General features: G+C 44.8%; 1 protein-coding gene across 3 annotated transcripts in view; it reads right to left on the bottom strand.

Moving 5' to 3' along the window:
- Positions 1-638: 638 nt before the first annotated feature.
- DHX57 (DExH-box helicase 57) overlaps positions 639-12,423 on the bottom strand; it is a 76,735-nt gene continuing 64,950 nt past the window's right edge. For 2 of the 3 annotated variants that reach the window (XM_033175954.1, XM_033175955.1), the window contains exons 22-24: positions 9,536-9,670; positions 5,803-6,003; positions 639-1,353 (exon numbers count right to left, since the gene is read on the bottom strand). In XM_033175954.1, the coding sequence (XP_033031845.1) occupies positions 1,210-1,353; positions 5,803-6,003; positions 9,536-9,670 (480 nt within the window). In that variant the 3' untranslated portion in view covers positions 639-1,209. Of the gene's footprint in view, positions 1,354-4,959; positions 5,083-5,802; positions 6,004-9,535; positions 9,671-12,423 lie in introns of those variants that run through there. The other variant, XM_033175956.1, reaches the window with a different exon arrangement.

The following is a 12,423-nucleotide window of genomic DNA, read 5'->3' as shown; positions in this document are numbered from 1 at the left end:
CCCCCACCTCCCAGGTTCAAGTGATTCTCCCACCTCAGCCTCCCAAGTAGCTGGGACTATAGGCGGCCATCACCATGCCTGGCTAATTTTTGTATTTTTAATAGAGATGGGGTTTCACCAAATTGCCCAAGCTGGTCTTGAACTCCTGACCTCATGTGATTGGCCTGCCTCAGCCTCCTAAAGTGCTGGGATTACAGGCATGAGCCACTGCGTCTAGCCCTGAGGTCTAAACAAACATACAAATATTTTTTCTACTCAGCAATTTGGGATCCTTCCTGGCCACACTCATAGATGTCCAGGGAGAGTGTAAATCCCCTGATGTTTTTCCAAAATGCTAGTGCCCCATTAGCGTAAGTGGTGGTTGAAAATAAGCAATTTCATGGAAAGCATTGTGATGGCTGTAAATCCGATGGCAACCTTTTTGACCTCATCCATGCCAACTCTGCCCTAGGAATGCTATTAAAATTCTCCTTCGGTGATGAGAAACGTGACCATTGCGTCTGGCTGAGTTCACAAGAGAGAGTAAAGATTCCTAAATGTAGAACTATGAAGACATCCAGATTGTTCTGCTTTTAAGAATAGGAGTGTTATCAATAAGACCAGCTTCCATTTTAATACCAAAAGAGAACTCATTCAAATTTTTTTAACTTGCCCTTTAATGAGTAAAAATAAAAATCCCTCACAAATCAAGGTTACTCAGTAGCCAATAGCCTAAAATGAAATTTTATTTTTTCTTGTTCACATAGTTTTGTTTTTTTTCCCTTCTCTGTTCTGAATTCTCTCAGTTGAGCTTTGACGACAGGGAAAGAAAAAAAAAAAAAAGGCGTATTTCTCCTCATGCCCCTGTCTCACCCCAGTAAAAAGTAGGAGAAAAAGAATACACAGATTAAAACAGAATTGTATTATACATTCACTTTTGTGTTATCAGGTGAACTGAATTCACTCCAGAACAGTCACAGAGACAAAGACAGGCAAGCTGGGTTTTAGGCTCTCACCCTTGACACTCCAAATTGTGCTGGGAGTGGCCAAGGCTTTGTTAGAAATGGCCCTAAGGGTATATGCACTGCCTCAGCTGCCTTGGGCTGCCTGCCCTGGGCTCCTCCACCAGGGCCAGCCCCAACAGGTCTTTAGTTGGAGGTAGAGGTTCTGCTGTTATTTCCCAGGTGAGCTAGAAGCAGGTGAGTAGCAAGCACTCTCTAAGACTGCTCTTTATTGTGTGGTGACAAGTTTCACAATTGTGCTGATGATCCGGGATCCTCGAGGACACATACACAGATCAATGCTTGGGTTTTTTATTTTATCCTGGAGAAGCTGATCAAGTTCGCAACGAAGCTCCTTTACCAATTCAGCCACCTAAAATGAAAACTACAATTTGAGCAGTGCTTGGAGAAACAGGCAGGATAGGTTATTGGAGGGAAATACCCCAGTTATGATTACCATTATTTATACTTCTGATATAATTTTAACTCCATTAGGAACAAAAAACGTAAACACATTTTCATTTTGTAGTAGACTAAATGAGGTCCATTATAAAAATGTGCCTCTATCACATCTCATCTAAAGAAAAGATTTGGGCCGGGCACAGTGGCTCACACCTGTAATCCCAGCACTTCGGGAGGCCGAGGCGGGTGGATCATGAGGTCAGGAGTTCGAGACCAGCCTGACCAATGTGAGAAACCCCGTCTCTACTAAAAATACAAAATTAGCTGGGCATGGTGGAGCATGCCTGTAATCCCAGCTACACGGGAGGCTGAGGCAGGAAAATCGCTTGAACCCAGGAGGCGGAAGTTGCGGTGAGCCAAGATCGTGCCATTGCACTCTAGCCTGGGCAACAAGAGCGAAACTCCGTCTCAAAAAAAAAAAAAAAAAAAGGAAAAGAAAATTTATTGATCACAGAATACCTTGTCTCAAAAAAAAAAAAAAAAAAAGTGGTAGATAGGTTGGGCGCGGTGGCTCACGCCTGTAATCCCAGTACTTTGGGAGACTGAGGCGGGCGGATCACCTGAGGTTGGAATTCGAGACCAGCTTGAGAAACCCCATCTCTACTAAAAACACAAAATTAGCCGCGCGTGGGGGCACATGCCTGTAATCCCAGCTACTCGGGAGGCTGAGGCAGGAGAATTGCTTGAACCCGGGAAGCTGAGGTTGTGGTGAGTCGAGATGGCACCATTGCACTCCAGCCTGGGTAGCAAGAGCAAAACTCTATCTCAAAAAAACAAAAACAAAAAAAAAAGTGGGCTGGGCTCAATGGCTCACGCCTGTAATCCCAGCACTTTGGGAGGCCAAGGAGGGCAGACCATGAGGTCAAGAGTTTGAGACCAGCCTGTCCAATATGGTGAAACTCCATCTCTAATAAAAATACAAAAATTAGCTGGGCGTGGTGGCTCACGCCTGTAATCCCAGCACTTTGGGAGGCTGAGGCAGGCAGATCACCTGAGGTCAGGAGTTCAAGACCAGCCTGACCAACATGGAGAAACCCTGTCTCTACTAAAAATACAAAATTAGCCAGGGCGGTGGCGCATGCCTGTAATCCCAGCTACTCGGGAGGCTGAGGCAGGAGAATTGCTTGAACATGGGAGATGGAGGTTGTGGTGAGCTGAGATTGTACCATCGCACTCCAGCCTGGGCAACAAGAGCAAAACTCCGTCTCAAAAAAAAAAAAAAAAAAAAAAAGCCAGGCGTGGGCATGGTGGCGTGTGCCTATAGTCCCAGTTACTCAGGATGCTGAGGCAGGAGAATTGCTTGAACCTGGGAGGCGGAGGTTGCAGTGAACCGAGATGGCGCCACTGTACTCCAGCCTAGGCGACAGAGCAAGGCTCCATCTCAAAAAAAAAAAAAACAAAAAAGTGGAAGATATTAGATGAATCAAAAATCTCTGTAGCTTTGGGATACACTGTATGCTTTTATGGCATTTTGTTTATGCTGATGCTGTGGCACTGCAGACGTCTTCCCAACATCTGTTTTGCCCCTTCCCCACTGTATGGGAACCATGCAGTTTGGACCCTGCTCTAACTCAGGTTCACACTGTGAGCCTTGCCAGGGTGAATGGCTCAGGTACTCCACGTCTTCAAGTTCAGGACATCCCTTTGGTCACAGGAATTGGTTTAGGAGGGCAGCTTTGATTGAGCTTGTAGGCAAGAAAGTTTCTGGTTCTTCTGGATGGTATGCTGCATACATGTGACGCCAGGAACTATTGCAAGCCCTTCAATACCACTAGGTTAACCACATTTTTGTCACCACTGAACTGCTAAATCAAACCAACCTTGCCTGGCCTTGACCTGGACTGTCCAGTAAGGTAGCCACTAGTCACAAGTGGCTTATCTAATGTCTACATGAAATGTGGCCAGCCCAAACTGAGATGTGCTGTGAACATAAAATATATACCCGATTTTGAAGACTTAATATGAAAAGGTAATGTGGCCGGGCGCAGTGGCTCAAGCCTGTAATCCCAGCACTTTGGGAGGCCGAGACGGGTGGATCACGAGGTCAGGAGATCCAGACCATCCTGGCTAACACGGTGAAACCCCATCTCTAGGCCGGGCGCGGTGGCTCAAGCCTGTAATCCCAGCACTTTGGGAGGCCAAGACGGGCGGGTCACGAGGTCAGCAGATCGAGACCATCCTGGCTAACACGGTGAAACCCCGTCTCTACTAAAAATACAAAAACTAGCCGGGCGAGGTGGCGGGCGCCTGTAGTCCCAGCTACTCGGGAGGCTGAGGCAGGAGAATGGCGTAAACCCGGGAGGCGGAGCTTGCAGTGAGCTGAGATCTGGCCACTGCACTCCAGTCCGGGCGACAGAGCGAGACTCCGCCTCAAAAAAAAAAAAAAAAAAGAAACCCTGTCTCTACTAAAAAATACAAAAAAAAAACTAGCTGGGCGAGGTGGCGGGCGCCTGTAGTCCCAGCTACTCGGGAGGCTGAGGCAGGAGAATGGCGGGAACCCGGGAGGCGGAGCTTGCAGTGAGCTGAGATCCGGCCACTGCACTCAAGCACGGGCGACAGAGCGAGACTCCGTCTCAAAAAAAAAAAAAAAAAAAAGGGTAATGTAAACAATCTCAATAATTTTTATATTGATTACATGTTAAAATTAAAACATTTTGGATGTATTAGGTTAAATAAAATATACTAAGATTAATTTCATCTATTTCTTTTTACTTTTAAAAATGTGGCTACTGGAACAATTAAAATTACATATGTGGGTCACATTGTATTTCTGTTGGACACTGCTGCTCTAGACTTTAAAGTTAAATATGCCAATCAATTTCTTTTAATGTTTGAGTTGGCATATCTGCTTCTTGTAACATAAGAATTCTAACAGATGCAGATGTTAAAATGAAATTTTATTTATTTCTTCTTTTGAGACAGAGTCCTACTCTGTCACCCAGGCTGAAGTGCAGTGGTGCAATCATGGCTCACTGAAGCCTCGACCTCTTGGGCTTGAGCAATCCTCCCACCTCAGCCTCTGGCAGCTGGGATTACAGGTGTCTACCTGAAGTTTTATCTATCTATCTATCTATCTATTTATTTATTTATTTGATACGGAGTCTTGTTCTGTCACCCAGGCTGAAGTGCAGTGGTGCGATCTCGGCTCACTGCAACCTCTGCCTCCTAGGTTCAAGCGATTCTCCTGTCTCAGCCTCCTGAGTAGCTGGGATTACAGGTACCCACCACCACGCCCAGCTAATTTTTTTTTTTTTTTTGTATTTTTATGTATTCATTTTTTTGAGATGGAGTTTCCCTCTTGTCACTCAGGCTGGAGTGCAATGGCGTGATCTCGGCTCACTACAACCTCTGTCTCCTGGGCTCAAGAGATTCTCCTGCCTCAGCATCCTGAGTAGCTGGGATTACAGGTGCCCGCTACCACATCTGGTTAATTTTTTTGTAATTTTAGTAGAGATGGGGGTTTCACCATCTTGGCCAGGCTGGTCTCGAACTCCTGACCTCAGGTGATCTGCTCATCTCGGCTTCTCAAAGTGCTGAGATTACAGGCGTGAGCCACCGCACCTGGCTGAAGTTTCGTTTCTTAAATATGTACTCCATGAAATGTTTTTCACAGGGACTCCATATAGTGAATAATTGAGACCTGAGAATAAATGAAGAATTCAGACCCATTATCTTTTTCTCAAAATAGTAGTGGTGCAATCAGGGTGGTTTTTATTTATTTTTGCTTATCTGTATTTTCTGACTTTTCTTTGGTGAACATCTATTATTTATATAACAATAAGGAAGGTCCAGCACCCTCACTTCACAGTTTCTGTCCTAGCCTTTTATACCAACCGCAGCCCACATCAAGACTTCCCTTCTGTAACTCTTACTAGGGCTCCACTCCTGGCCTCACTGCAGCCTCATTTTTTCTTAGTATCCCAGTGTAGACCATCATTCTTTTTTTTTTTTGAGACAGAGTCTCACTCTGTTGCCCAGGCTGGAGTACAACGGCATGCTCTTGGCTCACTGCAGCCTCTGCCCCCTAAGTTCAAGCGATTCTCATGTCTCAGCCTCCTGAGTAGCTGGGATTACAGGCATCCACCAACGTGCCCAGCTAATTTTTGTATTTTTAGTAGAGATGGGGTTTGACCATGCTGGCCAGGCTGGTCTCAAACTCCTGGCCCCAAATGATCTGCCCACCTCAGCCTCCCAAAGTGCCGGGATTATAGGTGTGAGCCACTGGGCTTGGCCGCCGTCATTAATTTTTAATTAGGTCTGTTACCTTGGTTCCTAGAGGAATGCCCTTGACTTCATAACTTCATATTGTCAAAGTCCCTCATGACCTGAGCTTCATAGAACAGACCAATTCTCCGTTTACCTGATGGGAAGCAGCTACAAAACGGATCCAACCATCATCCAGGGAGACAACGAACTCTCCTCTTTGAAGCTGCACATTCACTTGGCCTCCTCCAAACAAGACCAGCGGGTACACAGACACCATGCTGCAGTCTCGGATGAATACCCGACTAGTTTTTATCTTCTCGTGGTACAACAGGTAGGGGCTGTCAAAGTGTCTCACCTGTAACAAAAAACCGCAGATGATGACAGTGATGTCACTGGCAACAAAAAGGGAACACCCCCACCAGTCCCATGGATTTAAATACTGCCTGTCCATTAATGACTCCCCAAATTTATCTACAGCCCGTGACTTTCCTGAGCTCCAGATTTGCATGTGTAACTATTGACTTGCCATCTCTTCTTGGACATTTAATAAGTATCTCACACTTCTTGTGTTAAAAAAAAAAAAAAAAAACTTTTGTTTTTTATATTTTTTCCTAGAGATAGGGTCTCACCATGTTGCCCAGGCTGGTCTTGAACCCCTGGGCTCCAGCAATCCTTCTGCCTTGGCCTCCCAAATTGCTGGGATTACAGGTGTGAGCCACTGTGCCTGGCCCAGATGGAATTCTTGATTCTTCTTCCTTGCAGTGTTCCCTATCTCTGGAAATGATGCTCCCATTCACCCAGGGGCTCAGGCCCCTAACTGAGGAGTCATCATTGACTATTCTTTTCCCCCTCACACCATCTACATTGTCACTAAGTCCAGTCAGCTCTTTTCAAAATACAAAATGCCTTGACATATTCTCACCACTTCTACAGCTACCAAATTTTTTTTTTTTTTTTTTTTTTGAGATGGAGTTTCGCTCTTGTTGTCCAGGCTGGAGTGTAGTGGTGTGATCTCAGCTCACTGCAACCTCCGCCCTCCGGGTTCAAGAGATTCTCCTGCCTCAGCCTCTCAAGTAGCTGGGATTATAGGCTCCTGCCACCATGCCTGGCTAATTTTTGTGTTTTTAGTAGAGACAGGGATTTCATCATGCTGACCAGTCTGGTCTTGAACTCCTGACCTCAGGTGATCTGCCTGCCTCCGCCTCCCAAAGTATTGGGATTACAGGTGTGAGCCACTGCACCCAGCCTTTTTTTTTTTGAGATGCAGTCTTGCTCAGTTGCCTAGGTTGGAGTGCAGTGGTGTGATCTCGGCTCACTGCAATCTCTGCCTCTTGGGTTCAAGTGATTCTCCTGCCTCAGCCTCCCAAGTAGCTGGGACTACAGGCTTGCACCACCACGCCCGGCTAATTTTTGTCCTTTTAGTAGAGATGCGGTTTCACCATGATGGCTAGGCTGGTCTCAAACTCCTGACCTCAAGTCATCCGTCTGCCTTGGCCTTTCAAAGTGCTGAGATTACAGGTATGAGCCACTGTACCCAGCTACTAACTTAGTACAAACCATTGTCATCTCACAGAAACCACTGTGATGGCTTCTCGAGTGCTCTCCCCACTTCTATTTTTGCATTTTACAGTGTCTTTTCTACCCAGCAATCAAGGTAATCTTTTAAAAACGTAAGTCTGGCAGGGCGTGGTGGCTCATGCCTGTAATTCCACCACTTTGGGAGACTAAGGCAGGTGGATCACCTGAGGCCAAGAGTTTGAAACTGGCCTGGCTAACATGGTGAGACCCCATTTCTACAAAACTGCAAAAAGTAGTTGGGAGCGGTGACGCATGCCTGTAATGCCAGCTACTCAGGGGGCTGAGGCAGGAGAATCGCTTGAACCTGGGAAGTGGAGGTTGTAGTGAGCTGAGATTGTGCCACTGCACTCCAGCCTGGGGGACAGAGAGACACTCTGTCTCAATAAATAAATAAAATAAAAATAAAAACATTAAGTTCAATTATGGCTCAAAACCCTCCAATGGTGTCCAAGGATTAAAATCTCAAGGCTTTGCCAGGGCTACCAGGTCTACCAGGTCCGCCCTGCCCCACCCTGCCCCTCGTCCCCATGCATCTCCCATCACTCTCACCCATGATCATCCCTCTCCACTGGCCTCTATGTGCACTTCCTGGAACACACCAGATACACTCCCACCTTGTGGTGTTTGCACTTATGTCCTCTGCTGGAATGTTTCTCCTTTCTCTATATCTGCTTGACTCGCTTTTCATTTAGGATTTGCTCAGTTGTTTTCTCCTCCTGGAGTTCTTCCCTGACCACCCCATGTACAGGGCCCCTCTCCTGTCACTCTCTGTCTCTCTATCCTGCTCTATTTTGCTTTATAGCATTACCTGAGATTCTGTTTACTTATGTACTGCCTGTCTCCCTCACTAGAACATAAGCTCCTTGAGGGCAGAGACTGTGTCCATCTAGGTTCTTCCACTGTCCTCAATAGCCTACAACAGTGCCTGGCACAGAGTAGGTGCTAGTAGATATCACATGGGTGCATGAACGATTTGGATTCTCAAAAGAGGAGTAGTTCTTTCTTGGAGAAGCATGCAAAACAAACAAAAAAAAGTATTAAAAAAAAAAGGAGGGGGCGTGGAGCTAACTCAGGCCTGTGGTTCCTAACAGGCTGAAAGGGCAGATGACCTCCTGATCCTCAAAGTCCTCTAAGCTTAAGGAAATCCTTTCCAGGCTTTGTGAACATGGTCCTCAGTAGTTCCAGAGGATAGAGCAGCCTGAATGTTTCTAACTTGGGGACAAGGTATAGGAAGGACCATGTGAAGAGTCATGTGAGAGTGTGTGGTACACTCTGGATATGAAGATTTAAGCAGGGAATTAACATAGTCAAATAGATGTTTTGTAAAGGTAATTCTGGCAGCAGTAGAGTAGTAGAAGGTTGGAGAGAGAAAGCACCAGAAGTAAGATTATTATAGAATTTCAGGCAAATGATGTTTGGGGTTCGAGCTAAGGAAGTTGTAGTGGGGATAAAAGGCAAATCTGAGATGTCAAAAAGGAGGCATTGATGGGACCTGGTGACCAACTGAGTTGGCGTAAGAAAAGAATTTGCTGATGCTTTCCAGTAGGAGAGCTCAGAAAAAAAAAATGCAGGTCTGGAGAGAAGATCTGGGGTCTGTGTCTGTGTGTAAGCGGTAGTTGGGATGTGTAAGTGCTGTTGTGCGTTTGGTGGTTCAGGAAGAGTGCATGATGGTGAGAGAATAAGGACAAAGGATAGAACCACTGTTTCAGAGCAAAGGCAGAGAAGCAAATAAAGGAGATAGAGAGGATGACCAGAGAGAGAGAAGAAAGTGATATTTCAGAAGCAAAAATAACATCAAGGAGAATTTCAAGAGGAAGAGAGATTAGCAATGTCAAATACCATGTGAGAGGTAGCATGATGAGGACTAAGGGATGACACTGGCTTTGACAACTAAGAAGTTATTTGTAACTTCTGATGGGTTTAGTAAAGTGGTGGGGGCAGAAGCCTCACAGTGGCAGGCTGAGAGCTGAGGAAGTGGGATCAGCAAGAATAGGTCATTCATTTCCTTTTAAGGCACAGATTCAGTGATGTAATTAGCTCATGACTTCAATTACCATTGCAAAGAAACAATTTTATATCTGAAAGCAGGCTTGAGTACTTTTTGGTATTCAGTAGAATTTTCTTCAAATGGAAATAGTCTTTCCAGAAATAGTCCAATTTCTAGTCTGTTTATTCTTATTCAATCTTCCCTAAGACAGTGGTGCTGCTGGGCACAGCAAGTGACAGAACATGGTGTGGCTGAATTTAAGGGACTGTGTTTCCTACCCCAGGACGACCTGTAAACATTAAGTATACACCACCGTTCTGACCTGATAGTTCACTGATGAAGGGTGAATGTGTACATATCCATCGTTCTTGGTGACAAACTTCAACTCAGCCGATTTTGGTTGCATTCTGACAGCTCCAGTACTGGTCTTCTGAAATTTTCCTTCTGGGCTTTTCACCTAAACAACAAGTATTTGTAAAAATAGACGTATAATACTGGGCGACAGAGCAAGACTCCGTCTCAAAAATAAAAAAAAAGACATATAATATATATATTCTCATAGAAAGTATCTCTTGGCACAAAAGCACAAAACCAGTCTTGCTCAGTCTTGCCTGAATAGCTTTCCTGTTTCTTCCCTTTCTTTCTTATTTTGTTTCCTTCTGAAAGCAGAACAAGCACATGCTTTTTTTGTTTTCCACCAAGAAGTGTGAATATAGGTACAGTGGCTCTGGGTGACTATACCACATTGTGGCCATGTGGGAGAAAACTATGTCGATATTTTGGTTCTGTACTGATGATCAGGTGCAGTGACCCAGCTGATGACACTGGACCAGAGATCTGAGTATCCCAATCCCAACACCTTTCTTGTTTTGTTTTGTTTTTTTTTGGAGACTGAGTCTCACTCTGCACTCTGTCTCTCAGGCCAGAGTATAGTGGTGCGATCTTGGCTCACTGCAACCTCCGCCTCCCAGGTTAAAGCAATTCTCCTGCCTTAGGTTCCCAAGTAGCTGGGATTACAGGTGTGTGCCACCACACCCAGCTAATTTTTGTATTTTTAGTAGACACATGGTTCCACCGTGTTGGCAAGGCTGGTCTTGAACTCCTGACCTCAAGCAATCTGCCTGCCTTGGCCTTCCAAAGTGCTGGGATTACAGGCGTGAGCCACCGCACCCAGACCAGTAAATATCTTTTTTTTTTTTTTTTGAGATGGAATCTCTCTCTACTGCCCAGGTTGGAGTCCAGTGGAGCTATCTGGGCTCACTAAAAGCTCCGCCTCCTGGGTTCACGCCATTCTCCTGCCTCAGCCTCCCGAATAGCTGGGACTACAGGCGCCTGCCACCACATCAGGCTAATTTTTTGTATTTTTAGTAGAGACGGGGTTTCACTGTGTTAGCCAGGATAGTCTCGATCTCCTGACCTTGTGATCCAGCTGCCTCAGCCTCCCAAAGTGCTGGGATTACAGGCGTGAGCCACTGAGCCGGGCTTTTTTTTTTTTTTGAGATGGAGTTTCGCTCTTGTTGCCCAGGCTGGAGTGCAATGGCGCAATCTTGGCTCACTGCAACCTCTACCTACTGGGTTCAAGTGATTCTCCTGCCTCAGCATCCCAAGTAGCTGGGATTACAGGCATGCACCACCATGCCCAGCTAATTTTGTACTTTTAGTGTAGATGGGGTTTCTTCATGTTGGTCAGGCTGGTCTTGAACTCCTGACCTCAGATGATCCACTTGCCTCGGTCTCCCAAAGTGTTGGGATTATAGGCGTGAGCCACTGTGTTTGGCCTTTTTTTTTTTTTTTTGGAGATGGAGTCTCGTTGTGTCATCAGGCTGGAGTGCTGTGGCACAATCTTGGCTCACTGCAACCTCCACCTCCCAGGTTCAAGTGATTCTCCTGCCCCAGCCTCCCGAGTAGCTGGGACTACAGGCGCACGCCACCACACCCAGCTAATTTTTGTATTTTTAGTAGAGACGGGGTTTCACCATGTTGGTCAGGATGGTCTCGATCTCTTTACCTCATGATTCACCCACCTTGGCCTCCCAAAGTGCTGGGATTATAGGTGTGAGCCACTGTGCCCAGCCAGTAAATATCATTTTAATCTTCTCTTCCAAATTTATATTTTTATATATAAAAAGAAAAAAACATAAACACATAATATAAATAAAATAGCTTGAAAATGATGTATTTTCAATATCTTGAAAATAAACATGTCTTGAAACTAAAATAGAATCTTTTTTTATAACCTACTTTTTAAAACTTAATATATTAAGAACATTTTTCTATGTTGTGACATATTTTCCTAAAACATAATTTTCGATGGATATATGAGACCTTGTTGTAAGAATTTATAATACTTTAACCAATAAATTCCCTGTTATTTCAAATTTAGATTGTCTGGAATTATAAACATGCTGAAATATAAATATGCTGAAATGAATATTCTCCCAGCTGTATCTTTGTACAAATATGCAATTAATTATTTCCTAATAACAATCCCTAGGAATAAAGCTGCTATCTAGAAAGGGAGTATAAACTTATATTCCTACTTAGAGTAAGAGTACTCATTTTGGGGGGTTCATGACAGCACCAGCATTATATTTATTTATTTGCATTATTATCAAACAATTATTTATTTATTTTAATCTATTTTGGTAGAGATGCGGTCTTGCTATGTTGCCCAGGATGGTCTTCAATTTCTGGCCTTATGCAATCCTCCCACCTGGGCCTCCAAAAATGTTGGGATTGTAGGTATGAGCCACCTTACTGGCCTATTTTTTATTTTAGGGATAGGGTCTTTCTATGTTGCCCAGGCTGGAGTGCAATGGCTATTTACAGGTACAGTCATAGCTAACTGTAGCCTTGAACTCCTGGGCTAAAGTGATCCTCCTGTCTTAGCCTCCCAAGTAACTGAGATTACCAGTGCATGGTACCACATCTGGCAGTATTATAATTTTTAAAAAGTTTTGCCTATTTATTATTTTTTGAGACAGGGTCTCACTTCTGTCACCCCGGCTGTAGTGCAGTGGCACAATCACAGCTTACTGCAGCCTCAACCTCCCAGGCTCCAGTTATCCTCCCACCTCATCCTCCCAAGTAGCTGGGACTACAGGCATGCACCACCACGCCTGGCTAATTTTTAAAAAAATTTTTTTAGAGACAAGGTCTCACTATGTTGCCCAAGCTAATCTCAAACTCCTGGCCCCATGTGATCTTCTC

This window comes from Trachypithecus francoisi, unplaced genomic scaffold (assembly GCF_009764315.1).
Source record: "Trachypithecus francoisi isolate TF-2019V2 unplaced genomic scaffold, Tfra_2.0 Lachesis_group17, whole genome shotgun sequence".
In the NCBI taxonomy this organism is placed as follows: Eukaryota; Metazoa; Chordata; class Mammalia; order Primates; family Cercopithecidae; genus Trachypithecus; species Trachypithecus francoisi.
The sequence above is the reverse complement of the archived record's forward strand: the minus strand, read 5'-3'. Positions and strand labels throughout refer to the sequence as shown.